The sequence below is a fragment of the Citrus clementina genome, unplaced genomic scaffold (assembly GCF_000493195.1).
Source record: "Citrus clementina cultivar Clemenules unplaced genomic scaffold, Citrus_clementina_v1.0 scaffold_8, whole genome shotgun sequence".
Classification (NCBI taxonomy): domain Eukaryota; kingdom Viridiplantae; phylum Streptophyta; class Magnoliopsida; order Sapindales; family Rutaceae; genus Citrus; species Citrus x clementina.
In genome coordinates, this window is record NW_006262022.1 from 14,568,099 (window position 1) to 14,581,556 (window position 13,458).

At 33.6% G+C, this 13,458-nt stretch overlaps 1 protein-coding gene, 1 long non-coding RNA gene and 1 other non-coding gene across 4 annotated transcripts; 1 reads left to right on the forward strand and 2 right to left on the reverse strand.

The window, feature by feature from the left end:
- Window positions 1–270: 270 nt before the first annotated feature.
- Window positions 271–952, reverse strand: LOC112096199. The gene is made up of 3 exons (XR_002904309.1): window positions 835–952; window positions 549–755; window positions 271–406 (listed from the first exon to the last, which is right to left on the reverse strand). It is a non-coding gene; the product is annotated as an uncharacterized LOC112096199 (long non-coding RNA).
- Window positions 953–2,156: 1,204 nt separating this feature from the next.
- LOC18035577 (eukaryotic peptide chain release factor subunit 1-3) lies at window positions 2,157–6,202 on the forward strand. Of its 2 annotated transcripts, none has more exons than XM_024178935.1 (3): window positions 2,157–2,286; window positions 4,118–5,635; window positions 5,761–6,202. In XM_024178935.1, the coding sequence occupies exon 2, from the start codon at window positions 4,160–4,162 to the stop codon at window positions 5,471–5,473; it is 1,314 nt and encodes a 437-aa protein (XP_024034703.1). In that variant the 5' UTR covers window positions 2,157–2,286; window positions 4,118–4,159; the 3' UTR covers window positions 5,474–5,635; window positions 5,761–6,202. The 2 variants fall into 2 exon arrangements, with proteins under 2 accessions (XP_024034703.1, XP_006423875.1); XM_006423812.2 differs by having other exon boundaries at window positions 4,118–5,598; window positions 5,761–6,197.
- A 4,839-nt stretch (window positions 6,203–11,041) lies between these two features.
- Window positions 11,042–11,145, reverse strand: LOC112096581. The gene has a single exon (XR_002904482.1). It is a non-coding gene; the product is annotated as a small nucleolar RNA R71 (small nucleolar RNA).
- Window positions 11,146–13,458: the final 2,313 nt, after the last annotated feature.

Consider the following 13,458-nt stretch of genomic DNA (forward strand, 5'->3'; position numbering starts at 1 on the left):
CCTTATTAGGAGAAGTAACTAGGAGCACCTATGTTATTGAAGCTGAATACTACATGCGTCTGACATTTAGAAACAAGATTGTAGATAGTTATAAATAGGCTCTATAACTATTTATTGAACTTTCAATTTTAACATAAATTTTCCAGCACAGAGACATGACAATAATAATTAAAACACACACAAGGTAAACAGAAAGAAAGATTAAAAAGAACTCAAAAAAAAGAAAAAAAGATTAAAAAAAAAACTTTGAATATCAATGTACAATGGGGAAGATAACAAAAAATGACATGAAAAAGACAGAGTTGATATACGGTATCTGGCCCATAATTGGGGCTCAATCCCACTGCACTCACGAATCAAGATAGGGAGTTCCTCAAGTCCATGTAGTTTTTCTCCACAAATACTCCTGTGAAAGTTTTAAAAAAATTACAGCATAAAAGAAAACCAATTAGTTTTTGGCTTTACACTGCAGGTTTATTAGCAATTATTTGGAAAGCTCCTAAAATTAGTCAACATTATTAACCATAAAAAAAGAAGGAGTGAGTTACAGTTTAGCTGTCAGCAAAAGCATAGTTGTCCTTCGTTGTCATTTTGGTCTCCGATGGACATGGCATTACATAGATATATCATGTTTGACCCATTATTTCTAATTCCTCTTCCATTCAATTGGAGATCCTTGAGAACAAAGTTAGAGATCACAAGAAATGCCACCGAAACAACAAAATAAGCAGAGTGCCCATCCAAAAATCTTTGATCTGAAATGAAACGAAATGGTGGTAATTCATTTAATTGTCATCAAGAGCCATCAAATTTAAGAGAAAATGGTACACATACCTAGCGGAGGAGCTTGAATGAGAGGCATGGCAGAGTAAGATACTCAGTTCCCTAGTGCTCCGTGATAATTGTCATCTCCATGCCATCACTTTCGTTCACTCTCTCTCTCTATTTGTCCTTTCCACGTTTCTGTCCCTTCTTCAAATAGTGAAAAAGCCAATGTATTTTTATTTTTACTAAAAATAACAATTTACGTTAAAATCCTTAGTGTTGGTTTAAAATTCAAATTAATTAAATAGTTTTCATAATCAATCAATAATTCCTTTTTAATTTTTTCTTTTGTAAGTTAGGTCAAGTGTTTTTGACTTTTTGTTGACATACTTATAACAAAATTAATTTTTGTTGAGACACTTCTAAGCTTTTGAAGTACAAAATGGTTAAGATCACTTAAGTTACATGAAAAAAAGGGCAGGAATTTAATTAATTGATTATCTAGACTACTAATCTATATAAATTTCGGGAAAATCATAATTTTTTTCTATAAATTACCATATAAACAGGATGTGATTTATAGAGATAATAATTTGGGTTGAATTGTCATGTTTATGTTATACTTTAATTTTCTTTATATCATATTAAAATTGAGTTAACCTAAATAAGATCTATTTATTAGTCGTGCCCAAAATCTCAAATTCTAAGCCAATGAGTTTTTATTATTTTTAAAATAATGTATTATAAATATAAGTTTTTGTGCAAACAATTTTTTTCATAATCATGTTACTTATTTAACATAATTTTAAACTTTTTATGGAAGAAGAAAATCATCATTTTAGCATACTTGTATATATTCAACTCGAAAATTTATAATACTGCCTGCTTAATAAAAAAATTAGTCAATGTTTTTTTTAAATACAACTAAATATTTTATAAAATATGAAAAATATCACACAGTCTTATTAAATAAAAACAAGTCAATCTAATATAACTAAATAATAATTAATCGCACCATAAATAAGTAATCTGTTAGAAATTTTAAATCCAAATCTAAATCATTTAATAATCATATCAATTTTAATTAACCCATACTTGTTCATTTATATGGTGTTCCCGTAGAGTTAGTGGATCTTGTCAAAAATTACAACATCGATTGCGTCGATATCAACCCTCATTTCTAATTTTTAGGAAGCCTTTGCATTATTTTGGGCCATGGATCTGAATCGGGCTCAATCAAGGCCCAATAGAAAAAAAATCAGCGGTTCTCTCTGGCTTTCCCATGCACGACACGGCACCCCGCAAGTCGGTTAACTCTTAACCTAGGATTCATTTCCCACTATTTTACCTTAACCATAGTTAAATGTTTGGTTAACCGAACACTCGTGGTTAACGTTCGCAAAATAAATACGATTCTTCCCCATTGATATCATTACTTTTATTCTTATTACATCCTCCCTTCTCCTACGAGTTAAGCAAATTCCATCCTCTTGTTTGTTAGAAACCGATCTGCAATTCTCGGTATATTTTATTTCGTTTTCTTTTATTATTTTTTATTTGATTTTTATTATTTCTGTCGATTGAAGCAGCTGATGTTCCTTTTGGAATTTTCTTTTCATTAATTTTTTCATAATTATTGCTATATTTGTACTTTTTTAATTTTTATTAAATTTGTATCTTTTCTGTTGGTGATTATGGATGACGATTTAGGAAAATTACATATCAAATCAAACTGATATTTTTAATTATTCGGTTGATGGCTATAAACTAATCTGTTTATCTTAAAATAAATTTTCTCAATTTTTTTAATTCCAATTTAATCTGAATACGGTACGTAAGGTGTCACATATATATGGTAGTTAAATCTTTCTATTTGGGAGAAAGGAGAGTTTCTTTTGAGCTTAGCCTTTCTTTGCGTTTTTGAGATTTGTTTGCATGGGATTGAATTATATATATATATATATAGTGTTGATATGTTAAAGTTCTAGGTTAATTAAAAAATCGATAATAAATTAATAAATTAATAATAAAAATTAATTTATTAAAAAATAATTTAAAAAATCATATTTTATCATTTAGGTCCTCATTGTTCGCAAGTTCTAAACACAGATATGAATACTTTATGTCGGAGATACTTATCAGTACCATAAGATGAATATTCAACTGTTTTTTTTTATTAGTATTTTATCGTTTTGGTCCCTGGCTTTTCCACTAATTTGTTTAAGGATATAATTTACCTTTTTTTTAATCGAAGCCACTTTTTGCTGATTACTTAGGGCAAAGGTATATTTTGATTTGATTGTTAGCCTTTGAATTTCCAAAGGTATATTTTGATTTGATTGTTAGCCTTTGAATTTCCATTTTTTCAATTCGAAATTTAGCAATAGTTAAAAGAATTGAGCAAACTATGCCTCAATGGTGGCCTTGATAATAACTATTTTAGTATTATGTATTGCATTTATTATTTAAATAGATACAACTTCTATCAGCAATTTGGCTAGTGTAAAATTTAAAGTTAAGGAAAAACTTTAAAAGAAAAACTGAATCAAAATAGGAAAAAGAAATGAAAAAAAGGATATCAATGTTTTTTTCCGCAAAACAAACTTCTTTATTCCACTGCCTGGCCTATTAGTACCCATCCGGATGTCTTGCCACTAAGCCATGGAAGAGATGTATTATTTGGATAGAATAGTGGAGATTCACGACCTATGGTTTAAACTAAGTGCTGAAAGCTGTCGGCAAGAACGAACTTAATTAATCATGAAAGATTATTATCTCAATTCATGAAACCTGGACTTGTGAAACTTTTCAAAAAATAAAAATATTTTATTTATCAATTTGATTTATGTGTAACTAGAGAGTTTGTAGCACTGCCTTAAAATGAGAGTGAGTTCCTATCATTTCAAATTATTTAGTGCCTTTTGCAATTTTTTTTTCCAAGCTCGTTCGGCTGTGTTCCAACTAATATATGATATATGAAGTTGAGTTCTTTTTCACTTATTTTGATCGTGTTTGGGTCATCTTGCTTATATGCATTTGAATTATGCTTCTTTATGTGCCGTATATTGGTTCAGTTTTTGGATAGTTTCTTTGTATCCCCATTGGTTCCAACGTAGGGCAGGGTAAGTAGCTTTTTGCTTTCTGATATTGCTATCCCCTTGTGAGATTTTGACTTGTGTGTTCCCCCCCCCCCCCCCCCCCCCAATGTAAACCACTTATTTGAGTCATTAATTTTATTTCACCATATTTTATTCACTACGATTCGTGGAAACTTTTAGCATGCATGGAGGTATCTTTTGAATGTGTGATTGTCTAATAGATAACCTCATTTTGGTTTTACGTGTTTTTACAGGTGCTTTTATCACTGTTTTAGAGTTACTGTATCCACTTTACAATGGCAGATGGTCAGGAGACTGATAAAAATATTGAGATTTGGAAGATTAAGAAGTTGATCAAAGCACTTGAAGCTGCTAGAGGAAATGGTACCAGCATGATATCTTTAATCATGCCTCCTCGTGATCAGGTATCACGAGTCACAAAAATGCTGGGTGATGAGTTTGGAACTGCTTCAAACATCAAAAGCAGGGTCAATCGTCAATCTGTATTGGGTGCAATCACATCTGCTCAGCAAAGATTGAAGCTTTACAACAAGGTCCCTCCCAATGGGCTTGTGCTGTACACGGGAACAATTGTTACTGATGATGGGAAGGAAAAGAAGGTTACAATTGACTTCGAGCCTTTCAGGCCTATTAATGCATCTCTTTACCTCTGTGACAATAAGTTTCACACTGACGCTCTGAATGAACTGTTGGAGTCTGATGACAAGTTTGGTTTTATTGTCATGGATGGTAATGGAACCCTTTTTGGGACTCTAAGTGGTAACACCCGTGAGGTGCTTCACAAGTTCAGTGTTGACCTTCCAAAGAAACATGGAAGAGGTGGACAGTCAGCCCTTCGGTTTGCCCGACTTCGAATGGAGAAGCGCCATAACTATGTGAGGAAAACAGCTGAACTTGCCACACAGTTTTATATCAATCCTGCCACTAGCCAGCCTAATGTTTCGGGACTAGTACTTGCTGGATCAGCCGACTTTAAAACTGAGCTTAGTCAGTCAGATATGTTTGATCCTCGCCTTCAGGCTAAAATTTTGAAAGTAGTAGATGTTTCTTATGGAGGGGAGAATGGATTTAACCAGGCAATTGAGCTATCTGCTGAAAGTCTGTCCAATGTGAAGTTTATACAAGAGAAGCGTTTGATAGGAAAGTATTTTGAAGAGATAAGCCAGGATACTGGGAAGTATGTTTTTGGTGCTGATGACACGCTGAAAGCTTTGGATATGGGTGCTGTCGACACGCTAATTGTTTGGGAAAATTTGGACATTACTAGGTATGTCTTGAAAAATACTGTTACTGGTGAGATTGTCATAAAACATTTGAACAGGGAGCAAGAGACCAATCAGAACAACTTTCGTGATTCTGCCACCTCTGCTGAATTGGAGGTTCAGGAAAAGTCATCGCTGCTTGAGTGGTTTGCAAATGAATACAGGAGGTTTGGTTGCACACTCGAGTTTGTTACCAACAAATCACAAGAGGGATCCCAGTTTTGCAGAGGCTTTGGCGGTATTGGTGGAATACTCCGCTACCAGCTTGATATGAGATCATTTGATGAGTTTTCTGATGATGGAGAAATTTATGATGATTCTGAATAGCAATCAATCAAACCTACCCAATTGCTGGTGCAGGATGACGACGTGAAGGGCCTGCACCAGCGCGCGATTCGTCGCGCCAACTTCGGAGTACCTATGTTCCAAAATGTTCCCAAGTTGCTGCTGAGGTTTTGATTTCTAGACTTGTCTTTTTGTTCTTCATATGTAAACATTTCTTATGGCACTATTTGATTTGTTTCCTCAGTGATTTTGTCCTGTGGTGTGACTACAATTTTTTTTTTTGCTTTCTCTAACAGTTGTATTTTGGATTTTATTTTGATTTTTTTCAGGTACGATTATGTCATGTCTTAGCTGAGCAAGCTATCTATGATTCTGTTATATGGGCTTTGTAATGGCGCTGCTGGATATGATCCAGAAGGGAGGAATTATGCAAAGCTACTAGCTCCAGAAGGGAGGAATTATGCAAAGCTACTAGCTAATGTTGGTTAGGACCTTACGAATACCTCGCATTCAGATGATGGATATGGGGATCTCTCCCATGGCAAGCCCTAGGGGCTTGTGGATTGAAACTGTTCTCTCAGACTTGGGTTTATCTTTTTATGGTTCTATTGTCTGTACAATGCATGTTAATCAGTGTGATGGATCTCCTGTTGTCTGTCGGACTGGGTTATTTGTTTAAGGTTATGTTGTTTAAACATGCTTGTTAGATCTCCATCTTTGGTAGGCCATGGCTTGCTATAATAATAAAGTGATACTGTTTTGTTTATTATACATGTTGAGTTTGATAATGTCTATTTTGTGCTCTACTGTATTAATCTTCTGCAGGAAATGTCTAGTCATTGGAAGATTTTGGTTATTGGTTAGCGTCACGTGCCTGTGTGGTCGATGTGGAAATATTTGTTTGATTGACTGGTGTAAAAGTATTTCTCTTAGGTGATGTTTGGTTTGAATAATGGGGGAATAGGAGAGGAACGAAAGGGAGAAGATGAGAATAGTAAAATTAAATTTTATTGTTTGGTTTAATATAAAGTTTTATAGGGAAATGGATTATAATTTTTTTGATTGCACAAATTTATTTTTTGGCTTAATACTAAACTATCAATATTAAAAATTACATATGATGTAAACTTTCATACATAAAAAAAAATTTAAATTGTCAATTTTTTTTAAAGGAAAAGATTCTATCAAATATATATGTGTGTATGTGTATATCTATAAATACATAACTTTATTAATAGCAAGGATTAAATAGTAATTTTGGGTGTTGTATATCATAACCTTAAAAAATTTAAATGCTCATCAATTTTGACATTTAAAAAAATCAAAATAATAGTATGTACAAAATGAAAAAAAAAATAGAAATTTAAAGATTGTTTAATCACAAGTAATAAACATGTGAGTAAATTAAAGAGTAGGGAGCAAAGTATGTACACAAGAAGATAATTATTTGTTCTTTTTAATTGAGGAGACTATAAGATTTGAATTTTACTAACAAAAAAACAAAAAAAACACCACTTAGTCCTACAAGCAAATCACACAAAAACCACCACTATCTCTAGTCTGAAGACTAGAGTAGTAGCAATAATTTTTCACTCACAAAAGCAAACCATCAAAACCAGAAAGCTTTGAGCATCAAAGCAACAAAAACTGAACAACAATGATAATCTTGTTGTAATTCACATTTATATAACATAAAAAATTAATAGTAAAGAACACCAAATCTCAATTGAGGCAAACTAGAAATAGAGCTGTAGACAAAGTGATAAAATAAAATAAAAAACATCCATATTACATTATCACATTTAACCATTAAGAGGGAACCACTAGAATGCAAAATCCCCAAAGTCAAAAATAAATATTATATCTATAATCTAGAAAATGGAATAACAAAAGCATAACAAATTTTTTTTAAGGAGTTTTCATGTGCTCTGCCTACTTGCTCTCCATTGATTATATATCTCTTGTGCTAAATTTGTCCTCCATGTATTGAGGTTATACTAGTTTTCGTGTAATCTCCAAGTGATTCTACCTTATTTACAGCATCAAATGCTTCCTCAACGGATCACTCGTAATGAAGAAAAATTGAAGATGGGAAGCTCAAACAGAAGTTTATATAATTTGAGAAATGCAAATGCTTAAGTCACAGGTTAATAATAATTGCCAATGAAGGAGGTCCACACTCAACATTATAAATTTTAAAGTGAAAAGTAAGTATAATCAAGTTACAGAGATAATTACCACATCAAGCATAATAATTATGTATTAGAAGAAAATTTGAAGATGAGAAGCTCAGAGAGATAAGTTTATATAATTTCACAAATGTAAAATGACATAATTTAAAAGAATCCGGTGTAAGAAACCTAGAACTTGTTACCCAGAAGTCATAGATTTGTTTAAGATTGGCACAATGAAAACTGAAACTTATCACAGAGTAAAGCACATCAAATTCTTTAAAATATTACCTAATAGAAATAACTATGCACTTAACAAACTCAATAAACTCAAAGATAAACATCAGCGCTACTAATTCCCACTACCATACTCAACAAACAAATGAATTAAGGCTAGTCCAACAAACTCAGCCATAATTAATTAATCAAAGCTAGATCAATAAACAAATGAAACAAAATAACTTAGTTATAATTTTCTCAGCAACCAAACAGAATCATAAACTCAACAAACAAGTGAATCAAGGCTAGTTCAATAAACTCAGCCAAAATTAATTAATTAAGGAAACTAATCAAGTCCAGTTCAATAAATAAACAAAACAAAAACAATTCAACCATAATTTTCTCAGCAACCAATCAGAATCATAAACTTAGCAAATGAAAAAAAAATCAACATATTAACAACTAAATAAATCTATAAAATCATAAAATTTAACTTCGCATTTGCAACGCTCATATAGTGAATTCTTATTTGATAGGTGCCACTGAATTTTGGAGAATTGAAAATCTCAATAGTAAACCATTTGAATATGATTTGAATGACAAATGAAAGACTGCAGCATGTAGTCGGCGAGAGACCTCCATGATAAAAGTGTTTGTATACCGACAAAGTGACCAGGTGTGAGTTTGTTTGGACATCAATTGAAGAAGTTACATGTAGTCCATACACCCTAACCAAAAGGCGGAAAGCCATAATGTTGAAAGTCTTCTTGCAAAGAAAGTTATAAATGTGGATGACGCATTATGTGTTGATATAGACCTATTGAAAAGGCTTGATAATCCAATATTATGTTATGAGTTCGATTAGTAGTATTGTGAAGAAATCGGAGTGAGTCGGCCATAAGGTAATTTTGCGCGATAATAAGAGCGGTCCATGAAGATGGCTGAAAGATGAGGTAAGTGTCCTTAATCATTATACTATCTTGATTATTGAATTTGTTGTATCTATTATTTTCTAATCTTCTACCACTGATCTACAGCATGTCCATGCTTACTTGCACTTGCTCAGTAAGTGATAACTAATGTATCTGAATGCTTTATCTCCACGCTACACGCATACAAATAATAGGTTTTTTTTCAAGTAAGTGGCACAAATGTATATGAATGCTTTATCTCAGCATCGCACACATAAAAATAGCCGGTTTTTCGTAGGTAGCTGTTGAGTGTTAGAAAATGTATATTTATAAAGGAGAAAATCGTCATTTTACATTTTAAGTCTTACTACCAACCCTTACTTTTATGTATTTAAGGTTCTTGTAATTTAATTATGTGTGTTTTATTTTAATTAAGTATTTTGTGTATTTTAGGGGCATCATAGTCATTTCACAATAAACGAGAGATCAAACGATAAAACGGACATCACTTTTGATCTCAGGACGGTCGAAAACCTTAGGAGGAGCATAAAAGGAAAAATGACATTGTTCACATGTACGGTACTATTCACATGTACGGTACTGTCCGCGTTACTATTCAAAGCCGGGTCAAACCGTGTTACTGTTCACCCGCGTGGTCAAATCGCGTACTGTTGACTGATGACGTGGCGCAATCCTGAGCGTCCAAACTGTTTTTAATCCGATGACCATGATTTACTCCATGTATCTATAAAAAGGGGGCCTCTCCCCCCTAATTTGATATCTCTGAATCTATTTTTGGACTCCATTTTCTGTAATTCCTTCTCCATCTTGTATTTTCTATGTACTTTAATAAATTCTCATTTTGCCCCTAGTTCAATTATGAGTAGCTAATTTTCTTTCAAGCTTGAGTTGAAGGTGAAGTCTTAACATGTGTCATGGGCTTTATTTGGTAAATTTATTTTCTCTTCTCCTCTAATTTTGTGGATGTTTTGACTTCTCGTCGACAAATAATACTAATCTTGTCTAGTACCGCTTTGGTTTCACCGGCCCCCTAGTACAAGATTATTATTATTTGGCACGATAAGCCCTTAGCACCATATTGATTAGAGCGTGGTTCATGAGGTGTTGATTCCCCCCTCATGATTTAATTGGCATTAATAAGGATTATTTAGCCCATGATGCATGTTGATACGAATCCAGATACCCAAGTACGACATTTCAATAGAATTCTCTTCAATTTATTCTCGCCATTTCAATTCCAATTTTAGAATTTATTCTCGCCATTTTAATTTAAGTTTTAGCATATTCCAAATTATTTCTACCACAAATCCAATCACCCATTTACAAAATTAATTCTACACATAATTAAAATCCACCTCCTCGTGGGATCGACACTCGTCTCCATTAATCTATTCTATAATAAATTTGTGCGCTTGCGAGTACATTAAAATTTGCACAACAAGTTTTTGGCGCCGTTGCCGGGGAGGTAAGTTATTTTAATTTATAGAATTAATTTTTGTGAATAATTTCTTTTATTTGTTTTCTCATATTTTTTTCTTATTAAAAAAAAAGAAAGAAAAAAAAAGTGAATCTACATTTAAAGATTAGTATTTCTTTTCTTTTTCTCTTCTTTAAAATTCTGTAATTTATTTTTCTTTGTAATTTTTTTGTTTATCTTATTAATTTATTTTTAGTTAATTTATTTCACGTATTTATTTTTGTGTATTTTTATAGAAAGGTTTTAACAGCGTGATAAGGTTAGTAACGTAATTTCTCATTCTTCTTTATTTTTATTTTTTTGTTCCCATTTATTTTTTGTTCTTTGCATGCATGGTCGTAGGTCATTATTACCTAATCTTGAACCTATAGACCTTGAACTAGAAAAAACACTTCGCACACACAAACACGTTAAAAATAAATTTGGAATGGATTTACAAGCACCACAGGAGAGGACATTTAAGGACTACTTCAGTCCTTTAGCTAATTTGAGCACATCATGCATAAGATACCCAAATGTAGCTGCTAGAAGTTTTGAACTAAAACCTAGTGTGCTAAATTGTCTCCCTACATTTTATGGCCTAGAAAATGAGGACCCATATAATCATTTGAATGATTTTCATGCCATTTGTCAAACATTTAAATATGAGAATTTTTCAGATGATGATGTAAAACTTAGACTATTCCCATTTTCTTTAAAGGATAGAGCTCATTCATGGCTTAATACATTGCCTACTAATAGCATTGCATCATGGGAATAAATGGTAACTAAATTTTTGAATAAATATTTCCCAGTGCATAAAACCAATGCTATTCGCAGGGAAATCTCAGAATTTACCCAGAGAGATGACAAGCAGTTTTTTGAAACGTGAGAGCGATTCAATGGGCTACTTTTGAAGTGTCCACATCATGGTACGCGAAATGGCACCAATGCCAATACTTTTTGGAGGGCTTATTGCCGAATGTGTAAGAATGGCTAATGGCAATAAGTGGAGGAGAGCTAATGTCAAAAAGTGCATCAGAGATTTGGGAATTCTTCCAGCGACAAGCGGATAATTCCCAACAACGGAGTCGATCACTCAGGAATACTAGAAGAATTAAGGGAGTAAATAAGGTTCACATTGGCGAGTCAAGTTCAGAAATTAAAGAAGTCAAAGCGATAATTGAAGGTCTCTCTTGACAAATAGCATCGTTATCGACTGCTAAATCAACAGAGCCACATGACCATGACTCATACTCAGATCAAGCCAATGCCATAGGTGTAATGAGAAAACCATCGAATTACAATCCATACTCCAACACATATAACCCTGGATGAAGAGACTACCCCAAATTTTCATGGTCTCAAGGATTCCAACAAAATGGACTAGCAGTTCCAGCTCCACCAATTCCTTAAAATCCTCAAGCCTCTCAGCCCCCATTTAGACCATTCAATCAGAACTAAAACTACTCTCAACCCAGACCATGGGATGATGCATTCCAGAATTTCAAGAATGTTACTCACTCCACAATTGAGCAACAGAACCGCACCATTGATGGACTACGAAATGAGTTGAGAGCAGGTTTCAACTCACAAGCTCAATCAGTTTCAAGCCTCGAGAAGATGGTGGGACAACTTGCTTCTTCAGTTCAGACTTTGGCAATGACCGTTGAGAAAAGTAAATTTCCAAGTCAACCAGTGCCTAATCCTAAAGGAGTACATGAAGCAAGTACTAGTTCACCACAGCAGCATGGAGAGGTCAAAGCAGTCATGACCTTGCGAAAAGGAAAAGAAGTCGACAACAAAGTGGAGATGTCGGTGACAAAAGAAAATCAAATTGTATCTGTGAATGTTGAGGACTCATCACCGGAGGAGAGAGAAGAAACCAACCCACGAGAATATGTTCCGAAAGCTCCATTTCCTCAGAGGTTAGCTAAAGAAAAAAAGGGAAAATCCATAGGTGAGATTCTTGAAATCTTCAAACAGGTAAGTGTTAATATCCTTTTACTTGATGCTATTAAACAAGTTCCATCTTATGCCAAGTTTCTTAAAGACCTTTGTACTAAAAAGAGAAATATGCATGTTCAAAAGAAGGCATTTTTAACATAAAACGTTAGTTCTATACTCCAATATAAAATTCCTTTAAAATGCAAAGACCCAGGCTCCCCCACTATCTCATGTAGTATAGGGAACCACACAATTGAGAATGCTTTATTGGATTTAGGAGCTAGTGTAAATTTGTTGCCTTATTCAGTATTTTTAAAACTTGGACTTGGAGAATTACACCCAACTCCAGTGGTGTTACAGCTTGCAGATCGGTCCACAAAAATACCTTGTTGTATTGTGGAGGACGTGCTTATCCAGGTAGACAAGTTTTATTTTCCTGTTGATTTCATTGTAATTGACACTCAACCAATACAAGATTCAAGGAAGCACATCCCCATTATTCTAGGCCGACCTTTCTTGGCAACTGCGGATGCTCACATTCAATGCAGGACTGGAAATATACAGTTGTCCTTCGGCAACATGACTATGGAGCTGAACATCTTCAACATTGCCAAGCAACCTCACAATGCAGATGATGGAATTATTGATGTGGATTTAATAGAAACAATAGTTGATGACACTTTTCTTTCAAACCTTAGTGATGATCCTTTACAAACATGTTTAACTCACTTTGGTTTAGATTTTGATATTGACAAATCAGTCGATGAGGTCAACGCCCTACTTGACTCAGCACCATCCATGGACACTAATAAATGGAAGTCAAGAGTTGAACAACTAGCACCATCAGAGAAGAAACTCATCCTACCATCAAAATCACCACCAAAACTCGAGCTCAAACCATTGCCCAACACATTGGAATATGTATTTTTGGGAGAAGAAAGTACTCTACCGGTAATCATCTCATCATCCCTAAATAACGAACAAAAAGGTAAGTTGTTGGATGTTTTAAAATAGCACAAAGGAGCATTAGGATAGACCATAGCAGACATAAAAGGTATAAATCTAGTAGACTGTATGCATTACATTCATCTTAATGAAAATGCTAAATCTACTAGGGAAATGCAACGTCGGTTAAATCCTAATATGAAAGAAGTTGTTAAAACTGAAGTCCTAAAGCTATTAGATGTAGGTATCATTTACCCCATTTCTGATAGTTCATGGGTCAGTTCTGTGCAAGTCGTCCCCAAAAAGTCAGGAGTCACAGTAGTTACCAATGCTAATAATGAATTGATACCCACTAGA

Excerpts from the sequence above, each read along its gene's own strand:
- LOC18035577 (XM_024178935.1), top strand. The coding sequence starts at position 4,160 with ATGGCAGATGGTCAGGAGACTGATAAAAATATTGAGATTTGGAAGATT.